We start from the raw sequence: 14,083 nt of genomic DNA, 5'->3' as shown, positions 1-14,083 counted from the left end.
AACTACCAAAGGGGATGTGCCATGTCATGGGGGAAGGACACAATCTGTCACTGCCTGTGCAGGTGTCACCGTGGGATAAAAGGGAAGAGGCAAACAAAAAGAAGTTGGAGTTTGCAGTGGGAAACAGTGACTACTTGGCTCTTCTCCAGGCCTATAAGGTGAGCTAAAATTCAGGAGCCTCTCCCCAAGGGTTGTGATGTGCTTGAAATTGAAGCTGAAGTATCTTACTAAAGGTTTCCTGCCATCCTCTCCTTAGGGCTGGCGTTTAAGTATCAAAGAGGGTGCTCAGGCGAGCTACACCTACTGCAGGGAGAACTTTCTGTCGGGAAGAGTTCTGCAGGTAAGTCAGCGCTTGTGCTCTCACACAGAGGCTGGCAGAGTCCTCCTGACAACAAGCCTGTAGTGAAGGCTCTGCAGGGCACAGCCCGGCACAGCCCTGTCTGTCTGTCTGTCTGTAGGAAATCGCCAGCCTGAAGCGCCAGTTCACAGAGCTGCTCTCTGACATTGGGTTTGTGAAGGAGGGATTGAGAGCCAGGGACATGGAGAAGTGGGCCCAAGGAGGTGATGGCGTGCTGGATGCCACAGGAGAAGAGGTAACTCGCAGCATTTCAGCACTCCAGAACACTGCTGCAGGCTTTGGTTTGGCCCGAGTGCCAGCTGGGCTTCTTGCCAGTGTGAGACTCCAAAGCCAGGCTGTGGCAAGTCACCTCTCCCCTATTCTGTCCTTTGTGGGTACAGCAGATGTGCCAGTTGTAGCCTCCAATGCTTGGTGCCTTACGTGCCCAGGAAGCCCAGGCCCAGCTGTGGAAGTGCACTGAAGCCTGCTCCTTTGACAGAGTGAAACACACATCAGCAAGTGCTGGAAAAGCACGGGCCTGACTCCTGACCTGACCTGAATGTTGGGATTAGTGCCAGCTTTATTTTGGGAACAGAACTCCATTACAGAGCAGGCAACAATATACTTCAGCATTGTGCCCATCCTCAGAGAGCAGTGCCTCACGAGCCTGAGGCCTCCCAGGGCTACCCAAGGCTGTGGTGGCTGTAGAGCCTCCCTGAGCTTGGGGACAACCTGTGTCTGCTTTCTCTTGGGGCCAATCCACGGTGCAGCCAGCCATTAGGGAACAATTAGCTTTGGTACTAACTGCATTGAGAGCTGGTGGTGAATTTGCTGCACTGATAGTGAGGGGAACACGACCCAGGTCTCGTCTGAGAGCTGAGGAGCAGTAACTGGCCCTGCCCTGTAAAGAACTGTAGTGCAGCTATAAAAATAAACCAGTTTCAGGAATTCAGTCATTCCAGAAGCAGGGCTTTACCTTTATAGACTTACCTGTCAAACACCTAACCGATGCATTGGTTTCCCAGGCTAATTCCAACGCAGACAACATCAAGCTGATCTCAGCAATGCTGTGTGCTGCACTGTACCCCAACGTTGTGCAGGTAAAGGAAGGCTTGTTTTTATCTCCCCTTCTGCTCTCTGCCATATCCACCCAGCCTGCCTTCGCTCTGGGCTGATCATGGCAACCTCCAGCCTGCCTTGATGGCCAAAGCTTGCTGCTGCTGGTGTTAGATCTGGGCAGCTGAGCTGCGTCTGCATTGCCTGAAACCACCGCTGTTCCTACGGCCTCATTTTAGTGTTGCACAGAAGCCACAAGCAAACGTTCTTAAGAAGCTCCTGTAAATTACAGCTTTCTAGAAGGCTGAGGTTACAAATGAACAGGATGGGGCAGCACCTGGAGTGTAATATCGGTCTCTAGTGGCTTGACATGTTGCCACCTGAGAATTTCTGGGTTTGATAAAACACATTTTAATTCAACATAAAAATGGTTTTAAATGTTAAAATGGTTACAAATGTTTTGTGGGTCAGTGGGGGTTTATGACCTTTAATCTTACCATACAGGTGAAAAAGCCAGAGGGCAAGTACCAGAAGACCAGTACAGGAGCAGTCAAGATGCAGCCAAAAGCAGAAGAGCTGAAGTTTGTTACCAAAAACGATGGTTACGTTCACATTCACCCTTCATCTGTGAATTACCAGGTCAGAGTTCCCCTTTTTCTGCAAAGCATGCTCCTTTTTATAAACTGGGATTAGAGTGAGGGGCTCTGTTGATAAGAATGATCTTCATGCTTGAACAGTCCTGTTAAAATGGTAAGTACCAGCTCATTCCTGAGGCAGGAGCGTCCTGTTGGACACACAGTTCAGCTCCAGCCTCCAGTCTGGAGTTTTGGCAGATGCTGTAATCCCTCTAGTCCATGTTTTCTTAAACTGCATCTGCAAAGCTGCACATAAAAGGGCGCAGGCACAGTGCTCCCGGGCTTCTCCTCGCTACTGACAGGGACTGCATGCACAGGTGTAGCACCTTCAGACGTGGAGCTGACTCCCCAGGCTTTGACTCTTCAGCTGAAATATTAGTTATTGGTAAATAATTCAGTGACATTCTCCATTTCTTTGTGGGTCCTCAAACTCTGAAGTTCCTCTCCAGATTAATAGCTAATCCTTGGCAGAGACAGAAGAGCTTTTATCTATGGTACAGGATAATATTTGTCTCATGAAGTTTGTCTCCATATTTGATAACTGTTTTTCAGGATATAAATAAGTTTAATAATTAACACCATCTTTACATGATAGAGCCTCTGAGCTGTTCATCACAGTTGTTATGAAAGAGCTTACCTGCACAGGTGAAAACGTCCTCGGCTGCTCTTACGCCTCAGAGTGGATGTGGTGTTGGTACAGGTGCACTTTGGGCACCTGGGCTCTTCTCTGCAGCCACAGACAAGGCAGGGGAAGGCACGAGAGAAAATGGGCACAAGTTGTGCCAGGGGAGGTTTGCATTGGAGGTCAGGAAGAACTTTTTCCCTGAGAGGGCTGTCAGCCCCTGTCCCAGGCTGCCCAGGGGGGTGGTGGAGTCCCCATCCCTGGAGATGCTGCAAAGCCGTGTAGCTGAGGTGCTGAGGGACATGGGTCAGTGCTGGGCTGGGCAGTGTGAGGGGAGGGGTTGGACTCCATCTTATTCTGATCGTATGAAGAGGTGGGGGAGGGCTGTGAGTTCTATGAAGAGGCAGCCAGGCCCGTTTGCTTCAAGAGGAGGGAAGAGCTGTGGGCCTGTAAGGAGGCTGCTGTGTCCCCGTTCCAGACCAGGCACTTCGAGAGCCCGTACCTGGTGTATCACGAGAAGATCAAGACGAGCCGCGTGTTCATCCGCGACTGCAGCATGGTGTCGGTGTACCCGCTGGTGCTGCTGGGCGGCGGCCAGGTCCACACGCAGCTGCAGAACGGCAACTTCCTCATCTCCCTGGACGACGGCTGGATCCGGTTTGTGGCCGCCTCCCACCAGGTGAGGACAAGGAGGGCCGAGCCTGGGGGAAGGGGTTGGGCACGGGTTTGGAAAGCAGGAGCCGCACTTCAGGCGCCTGACCCTCGCCTCTGCGTTAGGTGGCCGAGCTGGTGAAGGAGCTGCGCTGTGAACTGGACCAGCTGCTGCAGGATAAAATCAAGAACCCCAGCATGGATCTGTGCATGTGCCCCCGCGGGTCCCGCATCATCGCCATGATCGTGAAGCTGGTGACCACACAGTGACGTGGGCACAGCTTCCTCTAAGGACTCACTGCCTGCTGCTGCCTGAGCACACAACAGCCCACGTGACAGCGGCGTCTCGATGTATTTGTTGTATGAAAACATGGTGCCGGTCACTGGAACATCAAGTTGGCAGCCGTACTAGTGCCAGGGTTGGGGGTTGATGTTTTGTTTTTCCCTGTGTTTGCTTGTTGGCAGCTTACAGCACCCTCGGGCAAAAGGGGAAACCAGCCACGCTCCCAGGAGGAACAGACACCTCCAAGTAAGAAAGTAGTAGTTTTCCATTAGGCTGTACACTGGCAATAGCATCTTCTGGTCACAAACATACCCACTGCCTTGCTGCTGCTGGTAATAGTCATGGCTGGAGGCAGCATGTGGCATCTTAAGCTGCTCCCAAATTGCTTTGGACTTATTTCTACCTTTTGGCCAAAACTTCAGTGAGGCAGGGCCAGGGGAGGGCTTTACTTAGGGTTTATCCCAAAGCCCTTAAAAAGGTGAGTGCCTTTTGCTTCACATCAGGGCGTTCTGAGAGGGACAGTCCTCCCATGAGGAGACCAACCTGAATCAGAGTAACGTGTTGGATCAGCACAGGCTGCTCTGGTTACAGTGTAGAACTGAGGAGAATGTGGCCATTACCCCAAAAGCCAGATGACAGGCACTGCTGTTAAAAATCAATCCTTGGGTAGATGGTACCACTCACTTGTAACCTCTGGTCACTGGGGTCGGCCACGTGCCACCCTGCACAGCCAGAAGAAAGTCCCACTCTCCTGCCCTGGGGTCTGGGCTGCTACAGCCGAGCGTAGAGAAATGCCAGTCATAAGGAACTATTACCTCTTCCCTTCAATGCTGCTTGATGGCAATGCTGAGCATTGCTGGGGCTGGCTGAGCTGACTGATGTACTAGCAACTGCACATCAGAGCAAGTGCCTTCAGTGAAGTAACTTTGCTGTCATTTATAAGAGTAAAACCAGAGTAAACCCCATCTGTAGCACCGGCCCTGCCAAGAACCAGCCTTGGGGCTGAAGCAGGGGAGCCACAGCCTTCAAAGCCTTGGGGGACTAGTTGCATTTTTCAAACCACAGCAGTTTCCCAGCAACACCCCCATGTAGGAAGAAGAAGACAGGAAGACCAAGGCAGCTGTGCAGGAGCATGGTCAGGGCAGCTGGCGTGCAGAAGGGTAAACTGTTCCCAGAGCTTAATGCTGCTCTCCAGTATGCCCAGACTCCTCTGCCTGCACACCTGAGCACTTGGGTGTGAGGAGCTGCAGAGGCCCAGGAATGCTGGGGCAGGATGGAGAAGCACTGCAGAGGCTCAGGGCAGTAACTGGGTGTGAAGCAGGACTCCTGGGTACAGCATTGCTGCAGGGAGGGCCTGGCAACCAAATGTTGGCTGTGGAGTGAAATAGGAAGTGATTCCATTTTTCACCTCAGCCTCCATCTCCTCTTGAATAAAATGACTTCTCAACCCTCAGGGAGTGCTGTGTTTTGGATGGAAACTAGTGCTCGAGGCAGCGTGGCCTTTCCCCCCAGCACATGCTAAATTCTACCTGAGCTATCCCCAAGTGAAGGTGAAGGCAAGACCAGGCAGTGCTGGCAGAAGTGGTGAGCAGCAGGCCTTGGGAAACAGCCTGGTGGTGGCTGCAGAATGGGCAATACGAAGGGCACAAAGCACACATAAACAGCTGCAGTCCAAAGCTGACAGTGGCTACTGAGCTGTGAGCACACCCCTCCCCTCTATTACTGCAGGAGGGTTTCTATGCACTCATCCCTATCCACTGCCAGAACAGCCTGGACCCCCAGGACTGCAGGTGTATTGACCTGGCCATGCACTGGGCACAGCCCTTTTGATACTTGTTTCCTTCAGCAGCTGTGTTCAGCCCCACAAAACAGCTCCATTTCTCCCCAAGAGCAAAGGCGCCACACACTGCACCATGAATGAGGTAATGAGAGGCAGCAGGTCAGTCCAGCCCCCCAGCAAGAGCAGAGGCAGAGCAGGAACTGAGTTGCTGTGCTCCCCAGTAGCACAGGGCCAGCCCTCAGCACAGCTGCCTGGCAGAGGATGAAACCCCCATGAAATACAGACACAAAGCACTAACAGAGCAGCAGCGCTACCTCTCGTGCCCAGGGGCCTCCCTGTGAGGGTCAAGACACCCTCACCTCCAGCAGCACCTTAGTTCCACGTGAGCTGCGTCCCTCCTACTACTGATAACAGCTTGCCCCTCATCACCTCCTTCCAGTCCTCTCCTCTGCTCCACGCACATGAATGCTCCCTCTTTCTTCTAATACTCTAAGAAAAGCAACAGAGGGGAAGTTTCAGTCCACAGGTCTGTTGTGGAGGCAGTTTGGTTCAGCAGAACGGATGGAGGGGGCAAAAAAAAAAGAGGAAAACATCCTTGCAGCTCCTAATGGACAATGGCCACAACACACTAACTGCAGCATCATCAGCAAGGAAAGTCACTCCTACCAAGCACCACTGCACTGACATGTACAAATTCGAAGCCCCAAATGAATTATTGTTCCTTGCTGGTTCATGAGACACAGCCACAAGGCCAGAACATACTATGGCACAGACTTTTAGGTCAAAAACACCTGCCACTTCTAATTTCCTTACTAGCTGGATAATCTCCATTATCAGCTGCAAAGACAACTCCAACTGGCAAATACCCTGTACAAATACCCTGTACAGCTATCATACTTCCATTAAATCCTTCAGTAACCTCTCTGTGGGGAGATGGGGACCATCTGTACACAGGCAGCTACAGTCCAGCTTCCCAAAACAAATGCCCAGGCCAAGGGAGTCCCTTGAGAACATGTTACTGCCAAAGATGATATAACCAGATACATGAGGTCAGGTAGGTGTAACACAACCTCTTGATTCCCCAAATGTACTGCTCCTTAAACATGACCTACAGCCTGTTTGTCACCCATCATCTGCAAGAAAAGCCTTAACTTCCTAAAAAAAAAGAATATCTAAAGCTAATATCCTCTGCACCACAACTGCCAATTGATCCTGAGCATCACAAAGCAGTAGCAGTGCTCTGACAACCAGGACATAAAACAAGGTTTCAAAAAGCACTTACCTCAGGAGTTTCCATTCCAGAAGTATTGCAGATACCTTCAGGGGAGAAGTTCGCTGGTCCTTTCACCAACAGGACACAGATCCATTGTCACATAGTCCTTGTTTTTTTCCACCTGTTAATGCCCTTTGTAGACATTTTTTTGTAAGTCAAATCACCTCCAGCCAGGTTTCAGCAAATAAAACCCACATCATCGCCATAACGCTGGAGACCCAACATAACTGGTGCCTCTTCCCTCTCCTGGGTGCTCTGCAAGTCCTGCCACGGGCCCACAAGTGCTTGTAACAGCCCAGCTCCTGCTTTTGAGCTGCCCCAGCACCAACAGAAAGAGCAGGGTGTTACCACAACATGTTGCTTAGTTAGAAATGCAGTTTATTTCAACGCGCCAATAAAAAAAAGCTCAACGTTTCCAGATCACAGAACATGAACACAACAAAGACTTTTGCTTTACTCTACCAGTAAGACTTGTAGAAGATCCAGAGCCAATGCCAATTGTTAGTCAGTAGAAACAGCCTTCTAGGACTAAGCCCTTTACATTTATAAAGACACCACAAAATCCCTTGTAACAATGTAAACAAAATAAATTTTCTCCTTAAACTTTTTTTTAATTTGAATCCATTCTTTCAACAACTTGCACTCCTTCAAGGGCTTCCTGATGGTGAGTGACTGAAAGGAAAGAAAAGAAGACAGATGGAAGAGCAGTTCCTATAGCACGACCAACAAGCCGTGTGCGTCACCTCAGGTTTCCCCTGCCCAGGAGCCCTCCCCCGCCTCACAACACCCCCTCCCACACCATTTGTGTTTAGTTCACCAATAATGAGGAAACTGTTGCATTTTACACCTTTATAACCAACTGCTTTAAGCTTGAAAAAATAAGAGGTAAAATAAGAGACATCAGCTGCAATGGCTGAGAGGGCTGCTCAGAAAGCACGTGGTTCCTGCGCTCCAGCTGCAGAGGGATTCTTACCCTGCCATAACCTACATGGCACAGCCCTGGTTTGGTGCCTGGTGGAGTTGTCTCTCACAGTAAATTCCAGCCTCTATTTCTCTGCTTAAGTAGGAAAAATTGCTTCTTACTTCACAGTGCACAGCAAAAGCCAGCAACTGAGAGAGACAGCTTTAAGCCACCAGTAGGAATTTAATCCTACCACATTTTTATGGTCTGCTCCATACCTTACACTACTCACTGCTTCCCCAGATCCCAAATTCCTCAACTTCAGAAGAGCTGATTCTCATTTGCCCACATTTTCTGTTGTCCTTTAAAATTCTAGGAAGCCAAGTTACCTTACAACTACCAGCAGTAGGACACATCTGTAACACTTTAAAAGTGCCCAGAACAATTTGTCTTTTCACAGCTCACAAATTAAGGCAAGTAAAAAAATTGAAGCTTTCACACCTGGACAAATTAACTTATACAGCAACCAGTTCAGATATTAGTTCTACATAACTCTGTGACACACTCTAGTTTTAAGACATTCCTACCTTCTCTTTGGAGATGGTGATCTGGACTTTGAGCGACTGTTAAAAACACAACACACAAACCAAACCAATCAATGTGGTAAACTTGTAACCACTTTTGACCATTTAAAACCAGTAAAAACAGTTTTGACATCATTACATAGGTTAAAAGACACCACTCTCAATGGTTCTGACAGTAAATAACACCCCATTACTTTAAGCAAGAAGCTGCAGTTGAGAAGGAAAACTGCTGGAAGCCGGAGCCCTCAGGAGAAGTGCAACACGCAGCTTCAAAATGGTCAGAGTCACCCTGCACAGCAGGAGCAGTGAACCAAGTAGAGGAGAGTCAGGAAGACTGAGAACTACAGGCAGTTGAGAACAAAGGCAGGGAAAAGATAACACCCCAAAGCCTGTCAAAAAGTATTGTGTCCCCATCATGGATTAAACAAAAAGCTGTGTCCACAGTCCTGGAAGAATTGCCTACTGACCCACAAGAGTCAGTCAGCTACAAAAAACAATACCTAAAAATCATGTATGAAAAATGTGTTTAAATTGGCTATTAAAAAACCCAACAAACCAACAATGACAAAAAAACCTCTTCCACATGCAAATGAAATACTGGTCCAAGCAGAGATTTTGAATCATGACCAAAAAAACCCCCAAACCGGAGTGGTACTTGTATGGATACGCTCACCTTTTAGCAGGTAAGCCAGATTTAGATCTACCATGGGACCCAGACCTACAACAGGAGAAAAATAAAGCTCAGCAAAGCAGTCAGTGGCGTGCACGTACAATGAAAGTCAGCTAAAACCAGCAACAGCAAATTCATACCACATAGCATAACAAAACAGAGAGGGAGGCCCTGGTGCTGATTCTCCTACTTCAGGAGAATCCTTTAGCTCTTATTCCAGAGGCATGGCTTACCAGAAGACAAAGAGTATAAGCATAAGAAGCTCCCCAGCAAAGCTTCAGCTTTCACAGAACAGAAGAAAGCTTGTACCAGGCTCCCAGCCCTTCTCCCACCTGCAAGTATCCCTTCTGTAAAGGGAAGGATAGTTTCAAGTATCATCCTAGAAAAGCTTGTAGTAGCCAGAGGCTGGAATCAGTGACAGCTACACATGTGTGCTAAAAAGCTGATGCATCCTTCAGACCAAGTGCCCAGTGCCACTTTTACTCCATTACAATGCAGCTTTTTCATCAGCACTTTGGTTTTCAATATCTGGCTACTGATGCATAAGCATATTTCCAGATAATTTTATGATTTAGTATCTACTCAAAGTGTGAGACAAACTTCCCACATTCATCACGCCACTTTGCCAACTCGAGTGTTTGCTGTTACTTGGAAAGTACTGGTCCTCCTAGAGTGTCAAGAGTTCAGCCAGATGGTATTACTGAATATCAAGAAAGCCCAGCGTTCAACACAGTCCTTAAACAGACTGGGATAAAGAAACTTATTCTGCTTCTGTTCAGCACTCTTTTTAAAAGGTCATCAACCCTTACCTACCCTATTACAGAAACATCATATGGGGATTTGTTGGCCTAAATTAAACCAAAGGTTACATGCCACTGATTTGAAACCTTCCCAGCCACTGCTGAGCCATCATCCTCTGTCACAGTCGCCAACACTACAACCAGAACTTCTCTTACTGCATCACAGTCACACTGGTTTGAGCTAATCACCACTACCCACAACTTGCATCTTGCAGCATGAGCATGAAATACAGTCGGGCAGCACACAAGAGCATCATCTTATGACAAGAACTGCTGGCATATCCTCCTTCCAAGAGGCAGGGCAACAATGCAGGCCTGCAGATCAACACTTCCAGAAGCAGCAGCACCAGTTGACTACTACTGTTTTGCTATATTAGCAGAGCTAAACTCCAGCACTGACTGGAGTTTTCACAATGCTTCCCTACCTCCAGCTCTCACCACTGCAACTGCAGACCTATGCAAAGTCAGCATTCCTCAGAAATGTCAATACAAGTATCAAGCATTCCATGCAGGGACACTACTGTCCCAGAACTTGAAGTCACCAAGCAACATCAGCAGCCTCCAGACTCTTCCATGAGATTTGAGCCTGGCTTAGTCAGCTCCTGTGTTACAGGCCTGCAATGGTCATAAGGCAGGGCAGCTCTAGTAGTAATTGTCATCATCAGCCCCTTAAATGCTCAACGTGCAAGTTGTAAAATAGCAGGCAGATTCCTAAAAAACAATGCTCCTCCCCTGTTCCAATGCAATGCAAAAGACAACTTCTTCAACTTATCAGCTCTTGTGTCCATCACATTTCTATCCTCTCACCATTTCTCCAACTAAGACTTATCACAAAGGTTATAGAGAAAAATAATGCAGGGACAGTTCCTCTATATCCATTTTCCTCAACTTCCATTTCATCATGGAAAACATCCAGATCCACAAAACCAGGGCTGCATGTCAGAGAAGTCTTCCAAAAGGAAAAACTCAGCAGCATTTCCTGCAGGACACAAGGTCAACCACTCTTTACATGCAGAAGCATCAACTAGCTTTCCAAACATCTTTCCACAGACCTCAAATCATACATATACACTGTTTATGACTACATACACACAGACTATATATAGCAGCCACAGATCAAAACCTTAGATTTATGACAAGAAATTGACCACTACTTCAGCTTGTGAAAAGGTCAAAGTTATTGAGTGCAAATAGTGCTATGCTGCACAATCTTCTAAGCCCTCCAGCCAAACTCCTCTGGGGAAGGGAAAAAAAGAAGAAAACTAACCAAAAACCCCAATCAAAACAAAACATTCACCCACAACAATTACTGGTTTTAATTGAAACAAGCATTTACCTGCTTCGAGGCCACACAACGGACCGGGACCTTGAGCGTGACCTGGACCTAGATCTAGAAAAAATACCCCACATCACACAGCTGAAGTAGTTTTCCTTGACTTTTATGGTACTGACCTCAGAAAATTTTGTTACAACTACTGGTGTTGCAGAAGTGACTTTTGTTATCAGAAAGCTGTAGCACCTTTGGCCAGTGCTACAATCCCCGTAAGAAATCCTACTGCCCTGGTCAACTGATAATAATTACTCCTGTATCCTTGAAGGTGAAGTAGGGAAGCTTAACCACACATCAAGGATGGAACTTTAGCATAGCAGGAAAAAAAAGCTCAGAAACAGTGGTTCAAACATTATATGCTAAGTTTTTAACCTCAAAGAATGTGTTTAGTTTAGCTCTCAGGGATGTAACACCATCAAGGTTCCTACAAACACACAAACTTAGCACATTTCTGTTCCCTTTAACATTGTAGGCTTCACTGAAAACACTTACCTTGATCTCCTTATGGAACCAGACCGAGATCTACGAGGTGAAAATGACCTATACCTACGAGGAGAGATTGACCTGGACCTGCGGTAGGAAGCTGACCTTGATCTGCAAAACAAAAAGTGAACCAGAATGAGTGCAAGGTACTTTTCACAAGGACTACAGACAGGGGTGGAGCATGGGAGGAATAAGAGAATGAAACCACAATAGGGCCACAAAGGTGATGGAGTGGAGCATCTCCCTTCTGATGAAAGGCTGAGGGAGCTGGGGCTCTTCAGCTTGGAGGAGATTGAGGGGTGACCTCATTAATGTTTACAAATACATAAAGGGCAGGTGTCAGGAGGATGGAGCCAGGCTGTTCTCAATGATGTCCAATGACAGGACAAGGGACAACAGGTACAAGCTGGAACACAAGAGGTTCCAAAGAAATGTAAGGGAAAAACTTGTTCCCTGTTGAGGGAGCACTGGCACAGGCTGACCAGATGGGTTGTGGAGTGTCCTTCTGTGGGGTCATTCCAAACCCACCTGGACGAGTTCCTGTGTGACCTACTCTACGTGGCTCTGCTCTGGCAGGGGGGTTGGATTGGATGATCTTTTGAGGTCCCTTCCAACCCTTAAGACTCTGTGTAAGAGCCAGAAACCTACCTCCTACCGCGGCTGCGACTGCGTGACCGAGAATACCTCCTTCCGCGGGACCTCGAGCGGGAGCGGGACCGGGACCTGGGTTTAGGTTAGAGAAAAGAGGTATCAGGAAACGGCTGCAGCACCCACTGCACGTGAGGCCCTGCTGAAGTCAAAACTGATTTCAGACAACTATAAAAAGAATAAATAAAAGGAAAGGAGCCAAAACAAAACAACAAAGAAAATCACACCACTAGCATCTGTCAGTTGGAAAAAATCTCTGGGCCTACTTGTCTTGAGCATTTTTACTACCTAGAAAAATGTTAAAAGCTGAATTACATTGCAGAATTACATTAGAATAGAAAACACTGTAATGCGTATTTAAAATAAACCTTGCAAGTTTGCAGGTCGACCCTCTTTGGCCCAAGGTCTAGCAGATCTAGACGATCTAGAAGTATCTATAGCCGATCGCTGCATCTAGGTGTTCTCTTCAATCTAACGACGATCAAACTGACAGCCCAAAGAGCCACAGGGTGAGGCTTGATTGACGCAAGAAGAATTGTCTAGCGGGGAATGTGGTCAATCTGGTGTTCCTCTTTCTAAAACCGGAGGGGGGCCCCAATTGAAAGCCAAATTTACTGTTTACGGCGGTCACCGTCTCAAATTTTCTGCCCTTAAAGAATAAGGTGAAGCTACGTGTAGATGGCTCGAGGGGATCTGGCCTCTTATGCTGATCACCTCAAGGTCTAGGAGGATCTTAAGTGTCGGATTTGCAAGGCGCCTCAGCATGAAATCTTAAGGCTCGTGACATTCTGAATCAAGGCGACTGACTCAAACGAAGAAACCTGAAAGGTTTTGACCAGGTTGATTATTAAGATAGTAACATTTTATATGTATTAGCAAAAAAAAAAGAAAGAAAAAAAAAGTGATAAACACCTGTTGACTTACGACATTAAAACTTAAAACTGGTGCAACATTGTGTTCTTTGCTAACAAGAGCTACACACAAGCGAACTGGCGAAGCCACCCAGCCGCCCCGGCCCCGCACGTACCTGCTCCTCCTTCGGCGACTATAGCGGTGACAATCATAAGCATAGTGGCCTTTCTCACCACACTCGTAGCATCTGTCGTTGGGGTCGAAGGGGCGCCGGGCAGGAGGCCTGTCGTAGCGGGACCGACGAGGCATCCCTGTGGATACTTCCACTCGAACCCTGGAGCCACATATTATCCTGCAAGACACAGTGTGTATCAACCACAGGAATATTTTTCCCCTCTGTGCTCGCAACACACAGAATCGTTATCAAGGATTGCTGCAGGATGAGGAGGGCAGGAACCGCAGCCAGAGCAGTCAAGGAGGCTTTAGGCATACACGTACTTTCCGTCTAGGCCGAGCACCGCATCTTCGGCATCCCTCGGGTCTTCGAACTCCACGAAGGCGAACCCCGGCGGGTTCCTCGCGATCCAGACGGTTCTCAGCGGCCCGTAGTAGCTGAAGGCTCTCTCCAGCTCGCCTTTGCCCGCGCCCGTGCCCAGGTTGCCCACGTACACCTTGGTCTCTGCCGGGACAGGCGCCATGTCAGCTCCGGCCCCTCACGGGGCTGCACGCGCAGGCGCACGCGCTGGGGACGGTGCCGCGCGCGCGGCGCGGCCGTTGCCGCCCCTCCTCCCGCCGCCCCGGGGGCCGCCATCTTTGATGCCGCCTCCATTTTGCTGCGCTCCCGCCGGTGCCGCGCTTTCCCTCCCTCCTCACCCTCACCGGGGCTCGCGGCCAAGGCCCCACCGACGCCACTGCGCCGGGGATTCCCCGCGTCTCCCTCCCGGCCGCCATCTTCTCTCAGAAACCCCCTCCCCCAGCAACGGCCGCTTTCTACCCCTCTCAGCGCGGCGCGAACGCCGGCGCCGCATCCCTGCTCCCTAGCATCAGCTCCGCGCTTCGCCGGCCCTCCCTCATCCCTACCGTAACGCCCGTAGCGCGACATGTTCCCGGCCACAGGCCCAGCCCCGCGCACGGCTCTTCTCCGGAGGGAGCGCTGCTGCGGCTGCGCGCCCCGCCCT

General features: G+C 49.0%; 2 protein-coding genes across 8 annotated transcripts in view; one reads left to right on the top strand and one right to left on the bottom strand.

Moving 5' to 3' along the window:
• The window catches only part of DHX57 (DExH-box helicase 57), a 24,590-nt gene extending 17,333 nt beyond the window's left edge, over window positions 1-7,257 (top strand). For 4 of the 5 annotated variants that reach the window (XM_061989113.1, XM_061989114.1, XM_061989115.1 and 1 more), the window contains 7 exons: window positions 63-158; window positions 257-340; window positions 459-593; window positions 1,363-1,437; window positions 1,898-2,032; window positions 3,129-3,329; window positions 3,428-7,257. In XM_061989113.1, the coding sequence (XP_061845097.1) occupies window positions 63-158; window positions 257-340; window positions 459-593; window positions 1,363-1,437; window positions 1,898-2,032; window positions 3,129-3,329; window positions 3,428-3,571 (870 nt within the window). In that variant the 3' untranslated portion in view covers window positions 3,572-7,257. Of the gene's footprint in view, window positions 1-62; window positions 159-256; window positions 341-458; window positions 594-1,362; window positions 1,438-1,897; window positions 3,330-3,427 lie in introns of those variants that run through there. The other variant, XM_061989116.1, reaches the window with a different exon arrangement.
• On the bottom strand, window positions 6,995-14,083 carry LOC104559354 (serine/arginine-rich splicing factor 7). 3 transcript variants are annotated; one of them, XM_061989118.1, is made up of 9 exons: window positions 13,986-14,083; window positions 13,404-13,584; window positions 13,081-13,257; window positions 12,054-12,128; window positions 11,415-11,516; window positions 10,929-10,982; window positions 8,796-8,840; window positions 8,126-8,161; window positions 6,995-7,309 (listed from the first exon to the last, which is right to left on the bottom strand). In XM_061989118.1, exons 1-9 carry the CDS (start codon window positions 14,005-14,007, stop codon window positions 7,285-7,287), a joined length of 717 nt encoding a protein of 238 aa, XP_061845102.1. In that variant the 5' UTR covers window positions 14,008-14,083; the 3' UTR covers window positions 6,995-7,284. The 3 variants fall into 3 exon arrangements, with proteins under 3 accessions (XP_061845102.1, XP_061845103.1, XP_061845104.1); XM_061989119.1 differs by lacking the exon at window positions 8,796-8,840; XM_061989120.1 differs by lacking the exons at window positions 8,796-8,840; window positions 10,929-10,982.

This window comes from Colius striatus, chromosome 2, assembly GCF_028858725.1.
Source record: "Colius striatus isolate bColStr4 chromosome 2, bColStr4.1.hap1, whole genome shotgun sequence".
In the NCBI taxonomy this organism is placed as follows: Eukaryota; Metazoa; Chordata; class Aves; order Coliiformes; family Coliidae; genus Colius; species Colius striatus.
Note: the sequence above shows the minus strand (reverse complement) of the source record. Positions and strands in the feature narration are given on the sequence as shown.

Excerpts from the sequence above, each read along its gene's own strand:
- LOC104559354 (XM_061989118.1), bottom strand. The coding sequence starts at position 14,007 with ATGTCGCGCTACGGGCGTTACG. Across the intron at positions 13,585-13,985 it reads GTCGCGCTACGGGCGTTACG|AGACCAAGGTGTACGTGGGC; the intron begins GTAGGGATGAGG and ends CTGTCCCGGCAG. Across the intron at positions 8,841-10,928 it reads GTTGTGTGGCCTCGAAGCAG|GTCTGGGTCCCATGGTAGAT; the intron begins GTAAATGCTTGT and ends CTCCTGTTGTAG.